Source organism: Falco peregrinus, chromosome 3, assembly GCF_023634155.1.
Source record: "Falco peregrinus isolate bFalPer1 chromosome 3, bFalPer1.pri, whole genome shotgun sequence".
Lineage (NCBI taxonomy): Eukaryota > Metazoa > Chordata > Aves > Falconiformes > Falconidae > Falco > Falco peregrinus.
The window spans coordinates 56494961-56521605 of NC_073723.1; the positions used below are offsets into that span (position 1 = coordinate 56494961).

The 26645-nt window shown below is 37.3% G+C and overlaps 1 protein-coding gene across 2 annotated transcripts; it reads right to left on the minus strand.

Annotated features, from left to right (window-relative positions):
- Positions 1 to 5227: 5227 nt before the first annotated feature.
- Positions 5228 to 24909, minus strand: IMPACT (impact RWD domain protein). 2 transcript variants are annotated; one of them, XM_055798368.1, is made up of 11 exons: positions 23125 to 24909; positions 22333 to 22461; positions 21514 to 21566; positions 20473 to 20535; positions 17366 to 17451; positions 15540 to 15668; positions 15157 to 15254; positions 11410 to 11483; positions 9807 to 9897; positions 7118 to 7252; positions 5228 to 5429 (listed from the first exon to the last, which is right to left on the minus strand). In XM_055798368.1, exons 1-11 carry the CDS (start codon positions 23818 to 23820, stop codon positions 5361 to 5363), a joined length of 1623 nt encoding a protein of 540 aa, XP_055654343.1. In that variant the 5' UTR covers positions 23821 to 24909; the 3' UTR covers positions 5228 to 5360. The 2 variants fall into 2 exon arrangements, with proteins under 2 accessions (XP_055654343.1, XP_055654344.1); XM_055798369.1 differs by having other exon boundaries at positions 15157 to 15251; positions 23125 to 24884.
- Positions 24910 to 26645: the final 1736 nt, after the last annotated feature.

The following is a 26645-nucleotide window of genomic DNA, read 5'->3' on the forward strand; positions in this document are numbered from 1 at the left end:
TGCCAAATGGCTTAAATCCTAGGGTGCCTGCTAGGAGCATATAGCTACCTAATCCCTTTCCATCTCCCTCCCTCAACATTTCTTCTTGACGTTAACTTAGATCTAACTATGTTTCCCAAAATCTTAGGTACCTAACTTCCACACCATGCTTGGAAAGCCTGCAGGACACCTAAAAATATGGATGCTACACATGTGCCTTGTCAATATACATCCAAGATTACAGACATATTTTGCACAAGTCATGATGTCACGTAACTAATCTGTTCACATCCAGAACATAATCTACACCAGTCAGCAAGTTTTTTTAAAACATCAGTAGTGTAAGTGAAGTTTAATAGAAGATCCACTACATAAGCTTTTAGCAGACTTTTTTTGTGTGGCTGTAACTATGATTAAACCAGTCTAGAACACATGTCTAGCTAGAAATATATCTGAAGTAGATAATAAACTGCTGATTTTCTGCTATTGCCAGGGCAGTATATGAACTGTTCAGTGATAACCCTATAAAAAGATGGAATTTTCATTCAAATAGACATGCTAGACAATAAACACATAGCACAGATTAATATACCAAAAAGATCCACAAGTCAATTTTCCAGCTTTCTCTTCCCTTTCTTCTTCCCCAGATATTAAACAAACAGTAAAAGCACAACCCTGAATTACCTGCTTATTAAAGTGTTCAGACTTTATTATATTAATAAATTGCAATTTTAATAATTAATACTTCATTAATTAATAACTAATAATTGCAATATTAATTATTTCTTAATGATTGCAATATTAATAAATTACAGTCCAGAATCACTACACTGCAATTAAGAAAGAGAATTATCTTCAATTTAAAAGTTAAGGGCAATAGATTTTAAAAACAAGTGACCTTTCGATATTCCAGCATGGAAGATTTCCAGATATATGATAGGACATTTAGACTAAATGTTCTGTCTCATCACCACTCTTGAAGAGAAGCTTTTAAGAATGACAGGAGCTCTTTTCCATGGCTCAATTGTCTTGAGTTCATTAAGGCTTTTCTATCTGAAGTCTGTTTAAAGAGAGACCACACGGCAGCTCTTTAGCAGGTGTTTTGCTATCAACATACCCTGATCACAGACCAGATACAAACTCCAGCTCTTGAGCAACAAAGAAAAATAAATCATTCTGATACTACCTTGCAGGAGACTGCAGTCCTGTAACAGCTAATCTGGTTTCAGACACACTCCTGATTCATTTCCTGAAGAATAAAGCAAAAACTGTAAAAGAAAGAGGTAAGACAGAGTGGCAGAAGTCACAATCTACCTTTTTCTGCTAGTGTTTGATTCTACACAGATACATTTTTATGACAGCCAACTGTACTTTAGATATGAATTAATGCTATAAACCTTTTCTTCTTGTAATCAGCTCTCTAACTTTTCCACAAGCAGGGGATATGTATACAGTTTATATTGTCTTAAACAAATATACAGTATTTCATAATAAAAACTGTTAAAACTGCTGCTTCAGTTTAACATCATATATTCTGTTTGGACATTATTTTTAAAGTTAGCGCTGTTGCAAGCCATTTTTGTAATCTCCCTTGCTGGATCCCACTTGCTAGTTCACATACACGTAATTTATTTAATGCAATCTGATTTCTCATCGGGTTGCATCATCAAGCTCTGGACTGAAGACCACTGGTGCTCCATTCTGATTCAGCTGTTTTTCAATACAGTTTTCTAGATCCTTATTTATAAATATTTAACTGGCAGTAAAATATTAAACCACCATAACTTACATCGATAAATAAGGTTATTACATTGTTTAGCAGTAGGAGTTTAGAATATCAGTGCTTATAATAATGCATTTATAGCAGTTGTGTCCCCAACTTACTCAAAGGCAAAAGCTGTCCCACCCTTGTTACCTGGTAGGGGAGGAAGCTGTGCGCAATCTAAAGCAGATCTGTCAGCACACTTCAGATAACAGAGTGCAAAAATTCATTCCTTTCCCACCGTCACGGGGACTTTTTCTGCTTAACTTCATTTCACTACAGAAACCTGCAAAAACAGTGACACATACCTAACAGAAAAGGCAAATCTTTCTCTTTTCTGCATAGACACTCACTGAGTGTTACAACTTGTCTCTTCATATCTGTCTTACCCAAACATAAAAAAATGACGACTTACATCAGCAACATGAAAACTAAATGGCTGTTAGTTATCAAAATGACAGGGTTATTATGATTACATGTAGTTGTCCATTTCGTTCTCTTTACATTTTTTAATTAACAAGGAACACCAATCTAAAATTACTATAGTTCAGATACAAAAGATGTCAGTACTTAACAGTCCATTCAAAAGCAACACACTGGCTTCAGAACAACATGCTTCACAAGCACACCCAAACTTCATCAGAGATATCAGCCTATCCAAGGTCAGACTGTTAGACTACAGGAACTTGCAACTTCCACAAATAATATGAAGTATAACTTCAATATTTTTTTTTGTAAGATATCTGAAATTATTTTTTTGCTACTTTTTTAATTTTTTTTTTTATTTTTTAGCAATGGTTTATAGCCTCAGAGCACAAGTGACTAAGGAAGCAAGCCAGCTGCTTGTAAGAATAGGCTGACTGGTTTTCTTCCACAGATTCTGGGGGACCTCTTTCCCCCACCAAGAGAAACAAAATGTTTTATAGATGTTTCTTAAAAAATTAAGTTCCTGATTTACTTGTTAACAAGCCAAATGCATTATAGGTAATGATGAAAATGTGGGGATCAAAATATTCTGTGATTGCTGCCGCTCTGCTCTACACACTGAGTAGGCTATTTGTGTCCTTTGGTTACCAGTCCCAGTACGAAAATACTCGACGTCTCAAGGACTTCAACTGCTCATAGTGCTAAATTTTTTGATCCTGACACGTAACAACCACTGCTGCTCTAACATTTTCTGAAATACAAAGCAGAAACAATTGTATTTAACTAAGTGATGGGATACACCCTCCTTGAAACATAGCTAATAATCAAAGAGCAAGAATTACGGGTTCTTTAGGCCACAGGGTATGGTGGACAGGACAAAATCCTGCAGCGCAGAACTCTTCTGAAAGAAGAAAGTGAAAACTTGTTCTTAGAGTAAGGGAAGTTTAAACTTAGGAATGCTCACAAAGAAAACCAGGAAGAAAATGCAGCTTCTCTAACCAAATGTCTGCAAGATAGCTAGCCAGCAATTCATGTTGTCTCTGAAAGAAACTGCATGAAAATACGTATTCCCCCTTTGATGGTTTGCTTCCAGCCATTTTAAGGAATGGGGATTCATTTGGCTCACTAACTGGATAACCTATATTGTCTATTTCATTTACGCAGAAAGTGGTTATCAACAACTTCCTTCAATTTTGGGGTTTTAGTTTTTGCTGACACATACTGAAACATGAGACTCTTGAGGGCAAGGATCAATACTTTCTGAATAATAATAATAATGACCAGACACCTAGCTTTCACATACCTCAGACTGAACACCCAGAATTTCAGACCTTCAGAATCCCTTGTTGATTCTGAGCGTTCAAAGCTTAGAGGATGCTCTTTGGAAGAAGAACATGTGTTTCCATGAATGGAATTGTGTCTTGGGCAGCTGCAGCAGAACTTCTTGCAATTCACCTGCTTCCCATATTAAGTAATTGCTACAATTTCAAACTTTCATAAAAGCAACAGAAACCTTGGAATACTTAAGTCAATAAAGTACTGGAAGTGAATGGCATAATTTTTACTTTAAAAGAGTCTACCCATAAGATAGACGAACTATGAACAAGAAATACTTGTATGACCCAAAAAGTGCAAGACCGATACATACTGTAATACATGGATCTCCTTCCCTGGGAGGAATGCAATTTTTTTATCACAAGTGCAGATGCTAAGGCTTAACCCAGAAGTTTTACTATGCAGACAAGGTCATGTAACTGCATAAAACTGTTTCAATAAATCAACGCAGAACCTATCTTCCAGAGAATCAGCAATAAAACCAAAAATTTAAATTTAAGTCATGAATTTTAGTGGTACTTATCAAGTTACTGAAATAGTTAAGGAATATCTCTGTTGCTATCAAACTTTGGAGTAGTTACTTTGATTAGATGCCTTGGGAAAGGTTTTCTGGGGTACCCATGCTAGAGAACTATAATGAACAGTTCAGTATAAAAACATACTGGCAAAAAGTCGTATACTGAACCGGTGGGCAAATCAGTTAGTCTTACAAATACACCTCCGAACTCTGTAAAAGCACTAGAGAAACATCATTAAAAAAAGTCACTGCCCTGCCATTACTGTACGAGCTATGTAAGGTGTACCTGACCTAAGAAAGCACCTGTGACTCAGCTAGTAATTAATGGATCACAAAGTTTAGAAATTAACTTGAGAAAAAGAAAAAAAAGTCCAATGGATCATTAAAGTCCATACTCCCCAAGTAGAAGATAGCAAGCAAATGTTAAAGAATATTTACATCTAATCTAAATAGCAACATAACAATTAACTGACAAAAGGTCCTGTTAATTATTTTGCAATGCATTAGAGAACAGTCTGGAAGGTATTAATAAAAGAGTAGAAAATTCAAGTGTTTGTGATCACATCGTTAACACTTTGTTTTTTCCTCACTCTACACCATGGAAGTCACTTCAGAATGTTTACTGATGTTCGCTACTAGCTGTAACCATCCAATTTCAAAATCCCCATATTCTTTGTTGAAATCACTGGTTTCTTTCATTACACAACACTTAATTCTCAGCTTTTCAACAGGCTCCTAGAGTCCTGACAGCCACAGAACAATCCTCAAAGAAATTCCAAAGGAATTTGTGTTTCTTAGTTTGTCACTCATGTTCAGTCCTTCTTATGTCACCAAGCATGCCCTATCTAGTATGATCAAGAACTGCATAGACAGGACCAGGCTCTCCAAGGCCACACACTTTCCTTTTAAGTACAGAAAATCTAAAACTTCATAAGTGACCTGGTCTATGAATGACTCCCTATGAGTCTCACCCTCAATGCAACAAACTAGGGAATTCAATTACTAATACAAAACAGGTGTTTGAGTTTGAACCCAGGAATAGAGAACATTTTAAATTAGTCAACCATGGTTTGGAGGGAGGGGGTGGGGTGTGGAAGGGGTTCCAGATGTTGCAATGCACTCAGCTCCATGTTATGAAACACACATGAATATAGAAAACTTCTGCCTAAGCTCTACTTAAGAACAGCAAAAGAAATCACAGAACAAGATTAAAATACATCTACAGCTTTATTGAATTCTTTTTGAATACAAAATGTCTGTTGTATTGGATAAGGCAATAGTGTCCATGTTTTCTTTGTATAAATACATGGAAAATAATATTTTATAGTTTTAAAAAATAAATTAGTGTTCTGTTCTCTTCTTGTCCTTCCTTATCTTTTTGCTCTTTCCTGCTTGTTTAGATGATTCTTCCTGAAATGAAAAACAAGCATTTAAAAATTTAAACAGCATTCTTACACACTGTGAGTATTCTCTCAAAGTCACCCATGAGAATTATTTTTAATATGAACAGTGTTCATAGTTCACTGAGATTTATGAAAGTTTTGAACTGTGTTATATTTATCCAGTTTCATTAATTTGTCTGCTTATCTTGCTATTTAGAAACTTCTGCCTTCAGCAACGATAAAATTATAGAGAGAGCTATGCAACAGAAGCATATAATGTAAAAATAATCTAAGCCATTTCCACTCAAGGAAGAGGTTTCCAGTACAGGAATACTTCTACACTACACCGCGCACCAATATATTAAAACTGCTTCCCTAAGTGAAACAAACCTACACTGGGAAAAACAAAATTTTACCAGTTTTGCTGGATCAACGATCACCATTGTAATGCATTTTACATTTACGCACAAGTCAGCTTACTGACTGCCAATTCTGAAAAACGAGACTCTTCTTCAGTAGGCATTCACTCCAAGCACTCCCCAAAAAGACAAAGGGATCTGCCACTACATCGGCCAGAATCTGGGACATTTTAACCTATTCCCTTCTACCTGTTGCACATGGGAGGGAAACTGACCCTAACAGGATGTCTGAACTCCGCTAAAAGAATACTTTTACTAAGAGCCACATCTATGGTACTAGAATATCAATTACTGTCAGTTCCATCTGTTATTTTTCTGATGAACACTGGTAACAAAATACCTTTGTTAATACACCATAGAGTCTGAATTAAGTTGTTAAAAATAGAAGGGAAAAAAGAAAAGTGTAATTTTTGGGACTAAACTTTTTTGTGAGGGTAAATGCTTCAAAATCTTGTTAGTTTCATTTTATGAGCAACACTTTCAAATAAGAGAACATTGATAAACTGCCTCTAAAATGCAAAAAGCAAGTAACTGAAAAGTGTAGGAGGAATAAATGCTCAGCCTTCAGCCACAGCAATCTTTGATACTTTCATATAAAAAGGAAAACTGACAGTTGCATACTTTTTCAAGTATTCATTAGTAATTATTCCCTACTGTCTTAAAACAAGAATATTAGACTATTAAATGACCTAAGTTTCTTAAGAAGTAAAATGCCATTTAAAGACATTTGGAACTTCTGTCACCCGAGTTATCTAAGCTCCCTTGGACCATTTTCCTGTAATCTTTTCTGTAACAGTTAGTGTTACTTTGTTTGAATTCTTCTAGTTGTCATTTTTCTTTTTAAATGGTGTCTATCATCTACAATTCTGAAAACTTCTTTGGGTCTAACAAAGCTTTCAATTTTTAAAATGCCTTCTAGTTACAGTGATTCCCAGGATCAGTCTGCCTACACACTAGAACAGGTAAGCAAGAGAAGCAGCAGCTTCCAGCTTTCTGAACACACAGGAAGAGGCATTTCCCCCTCCCACCCTCCCCCAACCCTCAAATTCGTGTTCTGGATCAATGTCCCCAACTGCTGCCACCCTTCTGTTGCACACCTCACACTGAGAAATCAGGTCACTAACTTATTTTGAAGTTCTTCAGGAGTCTTCCCACTGATCCTATGCACACTTTCAATGCATCAAAGCAACCAGAGAACACCACAGGTTATACTACTTTTCTTCTGGCTTCATCTTAACAGTGGCAATTTACACAAGTTCACATACAAATGCCGTCCTCCTAAGTGGCAGAAACTTACCACTGAAGGTACATAGTTGTATTCCACAAGTACATTTCTTGCACAATTGTTTATATGTTTAAAACGATCTGGTCCTAAGAGAATACCTCCATACCAGCGGGATACCACAACTAATACATTGTGGACATTCAGAATCTATTTTAAAAAAGAAAAGAAAAGAAGACATAAAAGTGGTTTGTTGGTTGGTTGGTTGTTTGGTTTTTTTCCATTGAACTAGTTTTACTGTTGACACAAATTTTAAACAGAAAAGTCTATTATCTCACATTTTTAAGAACTCAGTCAGGTAAGTGTCACACATACATTATCAGAGGGTAACAAACAATAACAAGTCCGCAGTTGTGGTAAGCTTCCATCTCCAAGCTCCTACCTAAAGGTAAATTCAAAGTAAAATGACTCAATATCCTTCAGAAAGGGCACAAAGCTATCTCATGCGTGCTACAGTTGTTCATCGACATGTCACAAACTTTAGGCATGACTTAAAGGGAAAATTATCGAGTTACATTTATAATTCTTTGATATGATGAATTATTATTTCCAGAGAGCCTCTGACACTAAGCAGATTGTCTATCCACATTTTTGGAAGTGCTGATGGATGAGCCAGGGGACAGGCATTATACACATGGATACTAAAATGCTATAAGCTAGTACTGTTGCAATGTGCAGGAGGACTTCGCAACGGCACCCAGATAATACATAAAACCCTCTTCATTTTCCAGGTTTGAGTCCTAGTCCCTTACAACCAAGCAGTTGCTTCCTGAGCTCAAAAAGGCATACACAGAGTTCATGTAACATGAAATAATTGTGTATTAAGACTCTACTTGATTTTGTTGCTCACAGAGTTAAACAGAAGTGGTGATTTCTTTTACTGGAATTGAAGGCAAGAAACACAGGCGGCCTTCAACAGCTTTACTTTTCACAAAATCTAAAAGTGGTTTGACTAGACTTGAAAACTGGCATTTATTCCGCCTTACAGCAATTCTTTCCTCAAGATCCCCCCATCATCAGCAAACACTAGTAACACAGGGAATGCCAACTAAGAATCAGAAAGAAACACACATCTTGTCAAAATATAAGATATACGTTACTGCATGGAAATGTGCAGTGACAATCACTAGTTAGCATTTTTGCTCAAATTAGCCTTGCATGGTTAGTGACCACGATTCTGAATCTGTCCCTCAAATGAAGTAATCTTGAAATCTCTGTGGAAGGTCTTCACTTACAAGCAACTACACTAATGCACACAGACAGCTTGGAGCCAGACGGAGCAAACACAGCTTTATTTACATAAGGCTGAACAAAACCACGGTGGTCTGCAAGGTATCATGGCGCTTTGGTGGAGGTGAGAAAAATCACGTAAGAACTCGCTATCAATGAGGCATGTTAACAACTATTCATCAACTCCATTAAGGAGAAAAATACATATATTTGTCTAATTTGAACAATACTATTAGAAGATTCTATTACTGTTTGTGAAGACAGAAATATTCTTAGAATTTTAAAATTAAAAAGGATAATGTAAAAAGAAAGGAGGATTGGGGCAGGTTTTTTGACAGGCATTTTCTACTCCACATTTACACACTGGCCATAAAGTCTACGTATAGCAACTGTTCACAGTAAACAGGATGCCAAAGACAGTTGGCAAATTTTTTAACTCTACGTTCGAAAGAATTAATCTAAAATACAGGGGGTTTTGTAACCGGAAAGTGCTATCTTGACTGAAGTGCTAGGTTTATCTGAAACAAGATAAGATTTCTATTGCAAAAGAAAAACTGTAACTATAGCAACAATTAAGTGTATTAAACCATCTCGTTTTCATGCCTAGATCATATTTCATAGATGCTTATAACAGAAAAACTACGAGACCTATGAACATACAGAAATCAGCCCATAAACTATTTTAATGTTTTCCTAGAGGTGAAAATTGCACCTTTAGAAAACCCCTGTTGTAAAGGGGACATCAATCTAAAAATGAAAATTAAAAAAAATAATTAGTGTGCTGATATAGCTAAGTGACTTGAGGCACTGCATAAGATATACCCAGCTGTCCCCTGTAGTTATGGTATTTTATTTATGGTTTTACTAGGGCTTGTATCATGCCAGCGAATCAAAATTTATCAATTTCAACTCGCATTTAGTAGCAAATTTGCCAAGGGATTATCATTTCAACACTTGAAAAATGAGATATATGTGAGTACGAGTAAGACCCACAACTGGAAACAGCACAAAGAAACATATTAAATGATCAAAAAAAAATTAACTCGTTCACTCTCACTACCTTTTGCAATTGCAGCTCTACTCTGCAAGATCAAATGTGTCTTTTTATTACAAGTATTTGAGGAAAACAAATGAAAGGCTGTGCAAAGGTCAGCTGTTGCATTCTGTCAATCAGCTTCTTCCAGACTTCATTTTCTATATACCTTACACCACACAGTAAGCATAGGAATCAAAATTTACTTATCTTTTAAACCATTCAAACTATTACTGCACCTATGAAGCACTATTTTTTCCTATGATCCAAGACTTGGAAATGCAACAGTTTGTGTGTTTTCTTTCACCTTTGAGAAAGTAATCCTCTAATTGGTTACAGGTAGAGCAATAACTGAAATAATCTTCTACAAGTTTATTTATATATTAGTGATTTTTAAAATCTGTTCAAGACTTCCAGAAGTCAAAGATTAGTTTTGATAACCTGCATAAGATGAAGAAGACGTCCACCTGCTGCTGTCTCCCCATCATCTTCACAATCCTGTAAGAATGTCTGCTTATCTTCACAGTATATTCTTAAAAAGAAAAAGCCCCACCCAAACAAAACAGATTTTAAAAAAGTCAATCAACTGACATGTTGACATGATTAATGAAGTCTGAGATCTTGTATAGGCATGTGTATCAATTCTACTTCTCTACTAAGGACATTTACATGAAAACAGGATGAGGCTTAGGGTAAACCACAAGTACTTATTCTGTACAGCAGAACAAGTTTTGAGAAGCTTTTACATGGGCTTTAGCTAATTCTGCTTCAGCTTAACTCCAGAGTCATTACCAGTGCAAAATCCCTAATCAGAAAAATCCTTAGGTTTTTCACCTAATAATTATGCCTAGCTGAAACCAACTCTACCAGATACAGGTTTGAATTATGATACACAACCACAAACTGGAAGAACTCGAACAAAAATATTATGAATAATTACTTAGGTCTGTATTTCAGCAGCAGCATGAAACTATTACTGAAGTTCAACTTTAGATTCTCCATGCCACCTCCTTCCTCACAAGGCACTCCAGGAAACTTTGGGGTATATTGTTTGATATAAAGGACAGCTGCCCAGGTCTAAATTTCCAGAAGTAATGCTTGAAGGTCTACTGTTTGTTACCAATTGATTTCATAACTTCCAAACTTGGTTAATCCACAGGTGACACAGTGACAAAGAGGCTTCTGGTACTAGATGACAAATATGAAACTATGTTTCTGTTGCGTTTTGGAAATCTATTTAGATAGTATGAGTGAAAGAAACCAGATCATCATTGGCAATAACAGAAACCCCCTCTCTATAGAAACCTTTTACTTAGGTAGACTTCTTGGTAAAGTAAGCTTTCACTTGGTCTCATTCATATTTCATTAGGATCACGCCAGAATGCATATGAATGGATCAGCGTCTATACGGGCTTTTTCAGACAACTGGTTCCTCCAGTAATGAAAAAGGCTCCTTTTACTGTCACTTACATTCCTCAGAAAATCTGCATCACTGTCTGGACCGAGAGCAATTAATTTCATGCAAGCTATGCTCACAAAAGTTGCCAGAGACAGACCACTGCGAAACTCACTTTTACCTGTTTCTCATCTTCCCTGAAGTTTCACAGCTGAAACTTCATATGTCAGATGTCTGCATCAGGCTTTCTGTTTCAACTCTTGTATCAACTAAAAATATTCAGCTATTTCTAAATATAAGGTTGCCGGTAAAAAAGTTACTTTGCCCAAGTGAAAACACATTTAGTTCAGGATGATGAAGCATTTCCATGCTCACACTCAGAACAAAGTATAACAACATATTTCACATCCACCTCTAGTCTTTTTTTTTATTCCTAATGCTGCTTTACTATCTTAACATATTTACTACTATATGATCTACTTTCTTGACTTCAAGTTTAAAATAAAGACTAAAACCTTCACCATACAAATAAGAAACCTACTCCTATAAAGATTTAATAGCAAGAAATTTTACTTTTCTCACATCCCGCACTCATTTTTCAAAGAGCACTGAAAAAAAAAATTTTAAAAATCACTATTCATCTCTCACCTGTATGCATATATGTTGTGGGTAGCACTTGCAATTTTCTTGCTCTCATTCAATTTTTCAAGAACTCTCTTTACCTTTAAGAAAACAGAAATAAGTTTTGTTTTATAACAGGGATTTCATACACACCATCTCAATATCACTGCTAAACAAACATCACCACCTTAATACCATAATGAAACAGTTTTACACTTTGATATAAAATTAATTAAATATTTAAGAGCAATAACTCAAGAAGCAACTTCTCTGTACCCTCATGCTAGTTTTAAATAATTTTTCTGGGATACTGAAAACAGCTGTTCCTTGCATTTGTGCATTGTGTACATTCATGTAATTGCTAAAGATGTAGAGGTGTCAAATCACTTTACAAAACAAGGGAGGCAGTAAGATCTAGAAAAGATTTTTAATCAGCATTAAGTAACAATTACATCTGCTTACTTTTTTGAACTATAACATTAAGCTGGAATGTAACAAAACTTGATATACATTTTCCCATGTAAAACATAAAAACACACTGCTTTTACATATTTCACAAAAAACATGTGATGTTTAGAAAGCTCTACTACGTTTTGAGTTTTTCCTTTTTCCACAAACACACCTTTTTTCAGAGTTTCCATTTCACAGAAATAATACTAAAAAAAAAGTTCTATTATGGGTCCGGAAGTGTCACTGTTTCCCAGAAAACAGATATTCCCACCATGACATCTCTCTGCTCCTAAGTACCACCAAGTTCAAAACATTTATCAGTATCAGTTAATCTTCCATTTCTAATTAAACAAGCTAGCAATTGTTCAATCCTTTCCAATTTGGTCTAGCAAAAGGAGAGCTTTGATCAAGACATTGTTTTGGTACATAATACAAAATTAATACTAGTTTGAGCAAAACATTACTGAAACATTTGGGAAAACATGCTTGGCAAGTAAATCGCCTTCCACTCCAAAGAAAAACGTCTCTGGGGAGTAATCAATATACATATTTAATATCCGTCTTAGCTATACTATGCTAATTCCAATTTTTCTGGAAGAAATTCAGCTTATAAAAATCACCTCAAATATAAGATACCCCAATGAAAAATTTTTATTAATGGAGAACATTGCTTCAGACATGCTTTCTCCTTTTTTTCCCCCCTAAAGGGGAACACTGAAGAAAGACAACTTATATTACTTAATTCACTTTCATAAATATATTTCAATACATGGACGTAGGGTACAAGGCATATGAAATAATCATCACCTTTGACATTACTTATCTGTCAGCTACCAGGCTCCTAAAAACATACCTTAAAGATTCATTATGTATCTGTATTAGCAACGAACCTCCAAGACACACATCTTATAACTAAACAACAGTTTATCTTTTTTCCTGTTGTAGCTCCTGAGCCTTTATTTCTCCTGTTCCCCTCTCTGTTATTCCTGCCTTAGGGAATTAAGGGATATAATTCTCTACATGTCAGTGACACACCTCCTTATAAAAGACAGAAGATGCTTAAACAGATCAGTTTTCAGTGCTACCTTACTAAATCAATGTCAATTCCAAGACTCACAGACATTTTAAATGTCAGAATAAGACAAATTCAGACAAGAAAAAGCAATGGTACCAAATACAGCCTGCTACCTGAAATATGACAATCACTTTCTTTGCCCCATAAGGTTTATAGTAACATATTCTGTTAAGTAATTACAGTACCACTCTGGCTACCATTATTCAAAACTATACTGGAAGTTAAGTTCCACTATTAAAAATACTCAATAAAGGAATTTACACAGCAATCTGTCCTAAAATATCAATGAATATCATTGCAGCATATAGATTATGCAAATGAAGTATTACGGGCATATACTAATCTCTTCAGCTGATAAAGAAGCTAGCTTTCACTGGAATGAGGGAGTATGAACCTGTTGAACTATAGCTAAGGCATCTAACCTACCAGTTAAAACTGTTTCTGCAGCAGAAGATGACTGATGCAATACCAAAACCTCAAAGGTACTTCAGAAAGGATGCAGGGAACTAAAGACAAAAGTCTTATGTCCATACTAGGCAAACTAATGAGGAAGCAAAAACCCAAAACCTATGGACAACTTAAAATGTTACAGCTTTTTTATACAGAAATATGCCTCAAAACCCTGTCAATCTGCCAACATTCTTTCAGAATCACTGAGCATGTAGTAGATCTAGCTTACCTGGAATTTCAAAAAGCATTTGACAAGATCCCTTACCAAAAATTCTTAAAATAAAAGCTAGAATTAGATAAAAAGAAGAAGAAAATTGTAGAGGGATGAAGGCAGTGGGTTGATTAGCATTGATAACATGCAGCTGTGGCCTTGCCGCAGAGGCAGTGGGTTGATTGACATGGATGATGTGCAGGTGTAGCTCGTTCTGCTAAGTGGTTAAATAGCCCTGAGGAGCACGGGAGAGGGGTTGGATGGAGGAGCAGCGGTGTGGTCTGATCTCTGGAGGAAGGAGGTACAGCACAGACAGTAGAATCTGACCAACGGTAAAGCCTTGTTGCAGCACAAACTGGTAGGCTGCAACAAGAAAATCCTTTCAAGGTTCAACTCTCAGTTAATTACAAGAAAACATGAGTTGTTCAGTAGTTTCCCCACTAAACAGATCAAAGGAGACTGATATTAATAGATGCAAAGTGATGTACAAAGTAATTCCAAACCAGCTATTGGCATTTGCAAAAATAGATCTTGCTGTTACAGCAGACATTACTACTAAAACACCAACTCAGTGCTCAATAACGGTCAAAAAAGTAAGTTGAAAGATATTACTAGGAAAAGAATATGGAAAACAGAAGAACTCTTCACACCACTATAAATCCCTTGGAGTGATTGTATCTTCACTGTTGTGTACGGTTCTGATCTGCATTTCAAAAAGGTTACAGCATACATTACATGTACCAAAACAGACTGGAGGTTTTTAGCCTGGAAAACAGAAAACTAGGGTCTATAAAATATGACAGATGTCTAGAAAAATGTAACTGCACAGAGAAAGCGGAGAGGTGCAACAAACAGTTATGAGCAACTGATTCACAGCAAACACTGGAAGGCATGTTTTCATACAATGCTGTGAATTCTAAAAGTTATTTCCGGTGCAAGAAGCAATGGGACAAATTCCTCAAAGGATAGAAAAAAGAAAAATCAGTAATATAAACACAAGGATACTTTTGTTACCTTGTGTTAAACTGCTGAAAGAGGGGAAGTATGATGGGAAACAAAATGTATCTGCCCTTTTCTAGCACTCTGCCTAGGTCTACACACACCAAGGATCAGCAAGAGAAAACTAGCGCTAAGATTTTTTCTAGCTATAGGCAAATACACCTCTAGAAGCATGCTCACCCCTCTAACTTAGGTCTTGATAAAGATTTACTTATCCATTATCCAAGTGTATTTTTCAATTGAATTCCTTTCTGAAGGAAAGAAAACATTTATAAACTCATTTTAATTCATTTTCTAAGTAACACATGGTAGACTCAGCAGCTTCCAAATATCTTATGATAAAACTTGCCAACATCCAAAAGTCAAATTTCAGTTTTATTATTCTTTTACATCTAATGCACATAATGGTAAAGAATAGCAGGAAGCACTGCAGAGATGATATTTAGAGCTATTTAGCTGATCATGAAAGTGAGAAACTGATGACTACTCAGACAATATTAGCAAAGACAGATAGACGTATTTGGCTTTTCAGTAATACTTTTTCAAGATCAAAGTACAGACAAAAAGAGCAGATTTGATTTCTACTAACTTGTTTGAGTGTTACCACAGGAGCCAGATGTGCCTGGAAAGTACTCCTTCGATCTGTAATTGGGTTTCCGTGATGTATGGATGGCAGCTCTTCATCTACTGATCACAAACAAGGAAGAGTTTGTTTTCTTTTAAAGGTACTGGAACACTGCATATGGCTACGTAAGTAAAACATGTCTCAGCTTCAACAAATGGATTTGTTAACATACGTAAGATGACATACAGAACCACCAAAAATATGCTGGGTTTTTTTATGACTGTTATTAATCTTTATTATAATTTTAATGTTAGTAATTTTACTCAAAAGCTGAGCAGAAAACCAGCATCTTACGGCCTCTCCCTTCCAAGTTATTTCATCAGAATTAACAAGGACATATTTTTTACCTTCTTGATTTTCAGATGTAATGTAATTTAACATTTTAATTTGTTCTTCCTGAATGGGCTGATAGTCTAAGAGAAAATCATCTCCATCATCTTCATCAACTTCTTCACTGGTTTTCTTAATATCTGGATCTATTAAGATACAAGTAGTAGAATGTCTTACATTATCTTTTTTGAGACCAGACAAATTTTTAAATTCTTTTTCTCAAAAATCTCTGGCTTTTCAGTTCTAATCAATTTACTGTTAAAAATTATGAAATGCAGAATGATAACATTAATTATAACAAAACCCAGAAATTCTTAGTCCAGTATTAGCTATAATCTTCCTCAGAGTTTAGAATACAATACTCATGCAAGGATCCTTGCACAGTATCTTCTGTTTCAATACTAATTAACAGTATTTCTAAAAAGAAAAGAACAATAATGTTTTTAATTTCCATTAAGCTTTTACAGTGCTACCATTAATTTAGTCTGAATTTAGAGTCCAAAATAATCTGATATTTCACAAGAACTCCAGTCTTTTATTGGTCATTTGGGGAAAAATGTAGACCTGATGTTCAATGCTATTTCATGAAGCTATAAAATCTTTATATTTCAAACATCTCTCTGGACAAGTTTCCAGCACTCCAGGATTCCCAAAATCCTATTTTACTTCATTCATAGGACACACAAAAAGTAACAGTCAACAGGAAAAGAGTAAATATCGCACACAGTCAGTGCTCTGGCAACTGGATTTAGAGGGAATCTACCATACAGACAAGTTAATATATCACAAAGTAGTTTCCTATTTAGAGGGCCTATGATGCAGTGATGATGCAGTTCTTAGAACATAGGTACATTCTATGAAAAAGCAGAGGGGTGATACAGCATGTTCAAAAGGCCTAGAAAAATCATTACATGCATTAAATAGAAGCCACAAGCTGAAGTCAAAATACCCAACAAACTTCCAATATTGTCAGTAAAATTTGCACTTCTCAGTATCCACTCCTTTAGTCACATCAATGAAAAATGAGTTTTTAAATGTCTGTGATGTAGCAACAAAATGCACTGTTTATTGAAAGACTAAAACTAGACCTTATGAAGCAGCACTGAAAATACATCTGTTTTTTTTCCTCTGCAGTCTTTTATTCCTCATAGGACTAAACTAACATCCGTAACACAGAAAAATACTTCTTCCTTTTGCCACAAGTGCATGCATGCATGTCACTCATGCACCTCATAGCAGTTTAGCTTTTTAATGCACAAACAAAAACCACCAAGAAAACTCCACCACTTTCTGAAAGACAAACTGTGAGTTTACACAAACTCTGTCACTGTAAAAGTAAGGGCAGAATAATGACTGCAACTCTAGTGATGATGTACTTCTCATCCCAATATAGTAAAATGCAACTAAGATAGAATACTTGGTTATTTGTCTGCATATTCCACCAAAGTTTATCTTCTCTTGAGGCTAACTGCAATCCCCCAAGAGTGCACTTAACACCAGAAATTAAGTATTGATATGAATAATCCCTTTGCAGAACTGAGGACAATGAATAATGTACCTGTGTGCAGCACTCTTGCTTTCACACAAGTAATTTAATTCCTGAGAGAACTGAGGACCTTGTTCTAGTTCACTGAGGCCACCCACCCACCTCCTTTTCTTCCTCTACCGCTTTTCAAAAAAGGCAGCTATCACGGTAAAACAATGAGCCATGATGCTGAAGACTGCTGTTTTCTGTTATTTAGATCCAATACAAAACCGGGCATAAAGTTTTAACTTGTAATGAATTTTTACTTCACAGTGGAACAAGAACTAAACTGAAAAACCTGTGTATTTTCTGAAGTACCTTGATCTGATGACCGTGCCTTTTCTATCAGAACTTCTCGTATCTTCTCCACCCATAAATAAAGTATACTTTCACCAAGGTTCTGTCTGGAAGTTAAAACTCACAGTGAACAGAGAATAATTTTTGTGGATTTCACTTGAAAAGTACACCATATACAGATTTCAGACACACAGAAACAGACCATTATAATCTAGTGACATAAAGAGCTTAGATGGGCTTGTGAAGAGCTCTGTCTCAGTAGTTCACTGGGTAAAACACATGATATCAGCATCATTATAGATTTTTTCTGTGAGTGGCTTTTTTTAAAAAAACAACATTAAAAGCACTACTGCTGGAGAACAGCCAGAAGCTTTCTGACCACTAAGGAAAGGGAAAGCAACTGTGAGAAAAGGAAGCTGGCCAGTCTTCAGTATTTTCAAAAGAATACTAAGCTAGGATGTTTAGCCTTACAGCTTGTTTCAGATCAGTTTTCTCCTCAAAACGTACTGCCAGTGGTGAGCTCCTTCAGATGCTCTGTGGCTGAGGGCTCTTTCCCTTCACGTTTGGGAGTGGGCTCTTCCTTGGAACAACCCCACTTCTCTTCCCCCTCAAGCAGCCAGTGCACGCACAGCAGAGGCTGATGTCAGTGGACTGTGATAGTGAGTGGCAGTCGACACAGTGAAGCACTGGACTGATATGCTAGAGTCTGGGTAACAAGCAGTCCTATAGGACAGAGAGGTAAGGATTTAGGTTTAGTAGTCCTCAGCCGGGGGGCACAGCTGTGTATTAAAGTACTGGGGGAGGATGGGATGAATACATTTTTAATGCACACACTCAGAGTTAAGAAATGCTGCCTTAACGTGCAGCACGACCCAAACAAAATATATTTGAAATGGTGTCCTAAAAATTTGTCTTTGCAATTATATTTTAATATGCCTCAAAAACAAAACTAAAGATTTAGGGTTGTATGTAACTCACGGTTTCTCATTAATTTTGTTCTTACTGCCACCATCTGGGGCACCATGTAAGCACATATAAGTAACAAAATTACATTTGAAAACGCTTACTTTGCTTAATGTATACAGCACTACTGCTGAATACAATCAGAAATTCATCTAAATATAGATATGTTAAGAAAAATATTCAAGCAAAAATAAGGAATTTATAACCTTGTAGCGCTCTCTTCAAAATCTGGACAGAATCCAGAACAATTCAACATCCTGATTTCATGTTGCTTCTTATCATACGGAAGCAGTACTTCAATACATGAAGAACTATATTTGTTTTAATGATGGAATGAGAGAGATAAGACAATTAATAAGATTGCCCTGTTTTGCATAAGTAAATAGCAATTTCTTCAGCTATCACCCAATTTCAGTTTCTGCCTATTCGCAAATTACACTCAGTGTTGAAAGGTTACCTTTCTATGTTGCTGTTTTTCTTGTCATTTTTGTCTATGTCATGAAACAAAGCTTTCTATTGAATAAAAGTTTTACCAGAAGAATATCCGGAAAAAAAAAGAAACAAAAAACAAACCAAACATTTGCTACGTTTTTAAGAGTTTTGGGTCTCCTACAACAGACTTGTGATCTGTAATTATCCAGTTTTTCCACTTCCTTAAGAATATAGTGATTGACAGTGTAGTTCATACTGTTTTACATTGCAGAACTACATAATTTAGATCACTAGGGACTAGAAACCTAGTGAAACACACAATGTAAATGATGCAAAGTACCTTTGTTTATTTGATAACTATTTAGACACTGGATAGATAAAAGGCTTTTACAAACACTGTGCATATCAGTGACTACTCCAGGTTTTTAAAGTCTAAAATGACATACACGGCCTAAAGTACAAATATATTCATTTCCTGCTGAACAAACGAAGATGACAGCAGACCAGTGAGGGCTCTGAACAGCAACTGATACAGACAGAATGGAGCTGCAAGGGACTCGTATAACTAGCACAATTTAACAGCCTACAAGACTGCAGGGGGAAAGAAAAGAAAAGAAAATTGCTTCACAACCATGCTATTCCATCTCACAGTCCTCATGTGGCAACTTGTGCAAGATGCTCAGGACATTTGAAGAACCACCTACAGCAGCTCTACCTCTGGTAGAAACTCCAGCAAATCCTATGAATCTGGACAGAGATAAGGACAATCTCTGCCCTTTTAGTTCCACTGAACAACGGTAGTTAATAGGACCCCATAGAACTTTTCATTTACAATCCTTGTGCATTTTTAAACACTTCAAATGCAGTTTTACTTGCTTAAATTACATGTTGCTTAATTAGATAAGAAACCCAAGTTAATCAAAGTAACTGAGCAATTAGACAAAAACTCGCATGCAAGCTAAGTGCTCTCTTCCTTATTTTATGGCATTAAAAAACATCTCTTGTGCGAGATGTTCAGATTTTAGTACTTTGGGCATGACTGTGCTTCCTTATGACGTATTTTCATTTCATTTCATTTATATTCTCTTTGGGATCTTGAAGAATTAAGTAAACCATATAAAATTACTACATTTACTACCCCAATTTCACACCAATTCAGAAACACATAATTTGAGTATTTCTAAATGTTCCCTTTATTCTCCTGCATTCATTATGCATTGTTGTTAAATGCACTCTGTGACAGTAAACAGTCCGCTATGTTAGTTTCTAGTTAATAGATTCTACATATGTTTAATTTGTTTTAAAACCTACTTATCCCTTAGCTATCTTTTAAGAAAAACTGTTTTGCCACTTATGCACTCTAAGACATGATCGAATGTTTCCACATCCCGCCATTTAACATTTAAATGTAGAACAGATGCAGAAATCTCATACTTCATAGCACCAATTCATAAGCAATCTCATAGATTCTAAAGGGAGTCTATTCTATTAGGAGTCAAAATGAAGCTTCTATCCTTACAGAACACCAGGTCTAAACAACATAAATCAAATTTGTCAGTTTAACATGATTCGTTCTTGCAAAACGCTTACTAAACAAATGGCACCTTTACCTGTTAGATTTATAAAAGAAACTTGCTATTTCATGCAGGTACTTCAAAAGCATACACTGAGAAAGGCAAGAAACTGAAAATGCATTGTCTCCTTTTACTGTATTTCACAAATGTCTAACTTACACATATATTTCTTCCAAGCTATTTGCTAGTTCCATATAATCTTCTCTCCGAAGCCAAGGGGCACTAGAATGAAAAGAAATACAATGAAAATTGTGCCCATATGCTGATTCCAACATCTCAACAAATATACATTTTAAAAGAAATGTGACAAGCACCTTAAAAATATAATATTGTCAATCATTCTCATTTAACAAGATTCCAGTTGTAAATATCTTGGTAAAAGCATGATCACCCAGTTCTCCTTCAAGACTCCTAACTTGGGCTGCCTTTTCCTATCTCAGGTAAAAAAGCTGGAATCATTTTTCATGGTAGGCCACTGTCACTTCAGGGCCATCTTATGTATTATTAGTTTACCTTTCCAACTCCTTCAGCACCATAGTATCTATTATATTTAGAATGACCCTTCAGTTCTGTACCTGTACCCTCTTGGTCTCACGTTAAACTATAAACTTTGCCTCAAGTTTACCAGCACTCTTTTGCACTGCCTTGTCAATACTGCTGACCAAAAAGTAGATAACGCTGTGTGTCATGCTCTGCAGGTCCCTCCATCATCCAAATCAGCTTACATGTCTCCATTCCCATCTCGTTTACATTTTAGGCAATAAGGGGAGAGCAGGGAAGGAAAATAGGAAGATGGCACATGCCAGGCTCCATCCCAACAAGAGTCAGTGCTCAAATGAAAAGCATGCCTTACAATCTGAAACAAAGATCCAGACATGGGGTGTACACCCAAGGAAGCACTGAGACATCATGGTCCAACACAACAGGCAGCAGCCACCATACCTTCCACAGCCTAACTGCTGCCTTGCCACAAAATAATGCTGCAAGAAATAGAGTTGAGGGAAGAGAGCAAACTGTCACAGGGAGCTCCATGAGGCTAACTCAGGAAAAAGAGCAGACTATTCTTGCTGGAAACATCCCCCATCCCTGGTATGTTTTAACTCAAGGAGTCATCTTATCTAAACCTCAACTTATACCATAAACAGTTAACAGAGGTAATACAGAAAAAACCACATATGTTTGAAAGAAAACTTCACTTACTTTAGTTGATAAATAGGTGGCTCTGCAGTTGGATATCCTGGTGGCAAAATCACCTGAAAGAAATTCAGGGTAAGTATTCACTAGACTACTCCTATCAGCTTTACTGATAGACTCTGATGCCCAGCACTAGGACTACTATTAGTGTCACAAACGAAGAAAATAGTTCAGTATGTTGTTACAGTATGTCAAGAAAACCCGAGTATCTGTATTGCAGATTCCAACAATGGTAATGCATACAAGTATTATATTTCATGGTGCAATTTTTACAGATGAAGTGTCATGCAAAATAAAGTGCAAAAGAAATTTGAAAGAAGCTGCATACATGGTTACTGGACTGATTTAAGTGGCACTGCACATCCATAAGTAAGACACTTCAGTGTTTTTTCCACAAAGCAAATGCTGTTTTCAGTTCTGTAAACATAAAGTAGCTAGTTACTCAATTAAGTTGATCCGAATTTCATTTCATATCCACACTTTCCATAAAAGTAAATTTGAAGCAATTGCAGCAGATTCACTGAGGCGTCCTGCACAAAGTCAATGTAAAAAAATATGTCAGAAATTAGCCTTTGAAGAAAAACACTGAAATAAGTTTTTGTCAGTTGTGGAATTAGGATATGTAACTACTGAAAATATCACAAGCACATTGATGAGTTACAGGAATAATCACTGGAAAGTCTATGCCAGTTTCCAGTCGAAAAGCTCCTTAATCCACATGAGCAGACAACAAATCCTATTTAAAAGGGTTTCATGCAGGCACAAGATTTTGCCTGAATCAGTTCAACTTCAAATTGTGTGCCAAACTCCTTAACATCACCATACCTGCAAACAGATGGTCCATTTTGGTTGATCCAGACAGTCATTTATCTTAATGCAATAGATTTTTTCATCTTCATCAACAACACACCAGTCTTCACCATATATGGATGAAAGAGCTTCAATTTCATCAATCTGTAAAAAGCATTAAGGAAAAGTCAATAAACCCTGCCAAAGGCCACAACCTTGTGTGCCGATCACAGTTTTAAGGCTCTCTCTGTTACAGCTTATTTACAGGCGCGACAAGATTCACTGCACTGGAAGGCCACAAATATTGGGGATCCAGTCCCGATTCGCAGCACAAGTGACCTTTGCTCAGCTCTTCCATGCACACACCAGCTTTTGCATTTCCATGGCTAATCCCGTAACTCTCAGCGGTGACAAGGTGAGCAAAGGGTGGCGGCGCTGCCAGAACACCCCCCGCAGCCCAGCGCCGCTCCGGGGTGGCCCAGCCCCTCCGCAGGGGAAACACCCCGAGTGCGAGCGCTTACGGGGTAAAACCGAGCGAAGCCACCCAACAGAGCCCCACAAAAAACGGAGGGCCGCCTTCCGCCTAGAAACGGAACACCTAGAATGGGGCGCCAGCGCCCATACGCAGTCACCCGCTGGTGCCTGAACAAAGCCAAGCTGCCCACGCCCCTCGCCAGGCCGGCGCTCACCAGAAGCCACAGTCACCGCCGGCGACGGGGCTCTCGCACTGCCCGCCCGAGGGACCCCCGGCCCGGCCCGGCAGGACCGTGCCAGCCCGAGCGCACACACGCCGCTGCCCGCAGCCCCCCGCACCCCGCCGCCGCTCACTTGTTGCTGGGCCACTTCCGCGTCGCCCGCCGCCATGGGCACCTGAGGGAGGAGGGGCAGGGCAGGCGGTGCCGGCGCAGGCCGTGTGCGCATGCGCCCGGGGGGAGTTGCGCAGGGGCGGCGGGGACGCTGCGGCCGGTGCCGCCGCCAGGACGGTGCCCCGGCGGGCCAGCCGCAGCGCAGCCGCTCGGCGGGTGTCGGCGCACGGGTGGGTGTCCGTCTGCGCCGCCGCGGGGCTTGTCCGGGCCCTCTTTGGTCGGTGTGCCCGTGCGATCGCTGTTGCGTCCCGGAGCCCACCTGGCGAGCGGGTCGGAAGGGCAGAGGCGGCTGCTCAGGGGCGCTCGCAGAGTGTTGCCGGGACAGCCGGGCTGTGGTGGCCCAGCCTCGGGGCAGGGCCGCGGCTCCTGCTTGGGCAGGCCCCGGCTGGCACCTCCCGGACCGAGGCGAAATGGCGAAGCCTGTCCGTGCATCAGCTACTTCTGTGTGAGGGTCTCCTGCAGGCCTCCCTGCCCAGCCCCTCGGCTCCGGTTCTCTCGGGACTGCCTCGGCACCCGCGGCCTTCCCTTCCTGTGGCCCGTGTTCCTGAGGGACAAGCGGGGTAGTTCCTCCTTCTGTTCCTTTGTCCCCATTGCCTGCCGTGCAGCTCCCCTGAACCATTCTTGTGTGTTTCTGAAAGAACGCGTGATCTCGAGTCATAAATTTGTTCCCAGGTTAGGTTTAATTGCTGTCCCAAGTAAAGGAAATTCAACATTTCTCCTACTCCTGTCAGTAAGCAGCCTATATAACTTGCTCAAGATGTAGCGTTAATAAATTGTTACAAAATCTACTTCTGTCATGCTTTGCTGCAGAATCAAGAGGTTTTTATTTACTCGTTACATTTTTTTGCTTTATTCATTAATTCTACTTTTAAAATGTGTAAGCAGTTATACTTCAGTGATGATTTTACAAATAGTCATTTTTACCTTGCATTTATGTCACTCGAACAATTGGCATTCTTATAACTGTATAATTTCTTTTTAAAAAGGATTGAAAACAAATCATAGGTGCTCAAGCAGTTTTCATTACAGTTACAGAAATGCAGTTCATTTACTTAATATTGGCAAGTTTTATGCGTTTCTTTTGGAGAACAGCACTGATCAAGAAAGATCTCTTTGCTTGAGTGAAAAGTACGAGTACCACCTTTTTTGCAGTTTGTAGTTCATATGTTTTCTTCCGATGTGTTTCTATACTGACAGAGTTGTGAAGAATTAAAGGTAATCTTTGTTTTCCCCTTTCTCAAAAGCTGGGAGAATTTGCACCTGCTCTGGATAACAGGATTAGAGTTCAGAAACAGTACACAACGTTCTAAAAACAAAAAACAGTAACAAAAACACCCCAAGATGCAACTGAGCATAGACAAACCCAACACTGTATTATCAGCTGCATATATTCAGGATGGAGAACAACTGGTTACACAGCAGTTATGCTGAAATTATTTGAGAGTTAGAGTGATTACCAAGATAAGCATTTGCCAACAGTGCCATTGTTGTAATTGAAAACAGTTGTAATTGAAAAAATAAAATAAAGCTCTATCCTGATCTTGTTTGAGTACCAATACAGCTAAATACATAACTCTCCTGTTGTGAGATAATAAATACTAAAGGTTGTTCTATATGTGATAATTGGAAAGGTAATTTTTTCCAGGATCAGTGAGGCTTCTTTGTCTTCAGTGTCATGGACAGAGTTCATTTAATTATTTTAGAAACAATAATAAAAAGAATATACCCAGTCTCAGAACATGACAATAATGCACATTTTAAAGGCGAAGCGACATATTCCACTTAAATTTGAGAGAGGGCTTTTTTGAACACATGCTTTCTTTCTGATCAAAACATAACAAAGTTTTAATCTACAAGGACCTAAAATAGATTGTGCTGCATCTGTTAGTTCTAATATTAAATTGCCTTATACATTTAAAGAGAGAACTGCAAGACATATTTTAACTTTCTGATAGCAATCCCTATATCGTGCTTGCACTTTATAAGTTGCTAGTTTTGACTGTAGAGTTTACTGAAATATTTGAGGTCTTTTAGTACATAACTGAACCTCGCTGTTCTTTATGGTGAGCATCTCCCAAACTGATACTCTGCACAGCAGTACATGAACTTTGATATTTAAAATGGTTACTAAAACTAACCTTTGACAGTTACTAAATCTAACCTTTGGCCCATCTGTCTTTGTGAACTATAGATAGCAAATGAAAACATTTAAAGCTCAAATCAAATCAATTAATCAAAAGAAGACCCTCAAGGTCATTAAGTGGTCCCAATTACTATGGGGAATGTGAATTGTTTTTTCTGTCTTTTCAGGGCAAGATAATACACTGGGTAATTACTGATGCCTTTCTGGGACCAGAATCTAATCCTAGAGCACAAAAAGCTTAAACCAGATACAGCTAATATTCACATAGTTAAGGAAGCGGTATTTACACAGAAAGCATAAACAAGAATATTATTTAAATGCAATGCATGTAAAAGCTATCAGCAGTTTTGAAGGAAAAAAAAAATAAAAAATGCTCTTTCATTTATTTGAATACTGTTTACATTCTACTACCAAGTCTGTCCAGAGGGAGGAGGTAAATAGCCACATTTTTATCTTACTTTAAGAAAAAGGAACTTGCTGAAGAGGCTCCTTCTCCCTGTGTATATAACTTCAGCTCATATGGGCTTTATTTGTTGCAAATTATTCTATCTCCACCAGTGTTGGGTTTTTTTTAAAACTTAATGATCCGAGCCTTAGAAAAATCTAGATTTGCATAACAAAGTGTTACATAAATTATATTAGGAAGACAGCATAGAGTTTGACAGCACAAATTAAATGTTGATTAGGAATAAAACACCACAGCTGATATGAGTGAAGAATTCTGATCTGTGACTAAGAATCACATGTAAGGCATACATCATGAAATCTTAACTTCACTAGAGTTGATGAGATTTTGACTGTTGACTCTGATAGAGGCACAGTATGTAAACACAGAAAGATATATCAGTATTGAGTCACAAATAAGTGAAAAATAAAGAACTAAGAAATACAGAAAACCTAAAGCATTAGAATAAAATGTCAATAACCCTGCTTGATTTTGCATACAACAGTTCAAGTAGCAATTTGCTACTTCTCTTTTACAAAAAGAGGAAGATTAAGACCAAATAAGGACAATGTCATGTCATGTACTACCTATTAATGCCCTCGGTTTTGAGTAGGATTTTCTTCTACTGATGCTCTGCTCGTACTGTAACTTTATCTTAATTAATAGCTCAATGAGAGCATTTTCCTATAGTAACTCGGCAACAATTTTCTCTAATGTTCCCATTCTACTCTACATCCAATGTAAATCTCAATCTGGGTCATCCAATAAGGAGCATATATACATTTAAACATGAAGTACTTCAGCTGGTTTCAGTTTCACAGTGATGTGTTTTGCTAGATTGCAATCTAAACTGACATAAATTAGCTATAAAGTTCATAGTTAAAAACTCTCCACA

What these genes read in the sequence shown, in the direction of transcription:
- IMPACT (XM_055798368.1), bottom strand. Translation starts at nt 23,820, where the DNA reads ATGACTCGAGATCACGCGTTCTTTCAGAAACACACAAGAATGGTTCAG. An exon ending in AATGGACCATCTGTTTGCAG is followed by an intron (nt 21,567 to 22,332) that starts GTATGGTGATGT and finishes AATTTCTTTCAG; the next exon opens with GTGATTTTGCCACCAGGATA. An exon ending in ACAACTATGTACCTTCAGTG is followed by an intron (nt 5,430 to 7,117) that starts GTAAGTTTCTGC and finishes TTTTCATTTCAG; the next exon opens with GAAGAATCATCTAAACAAGC.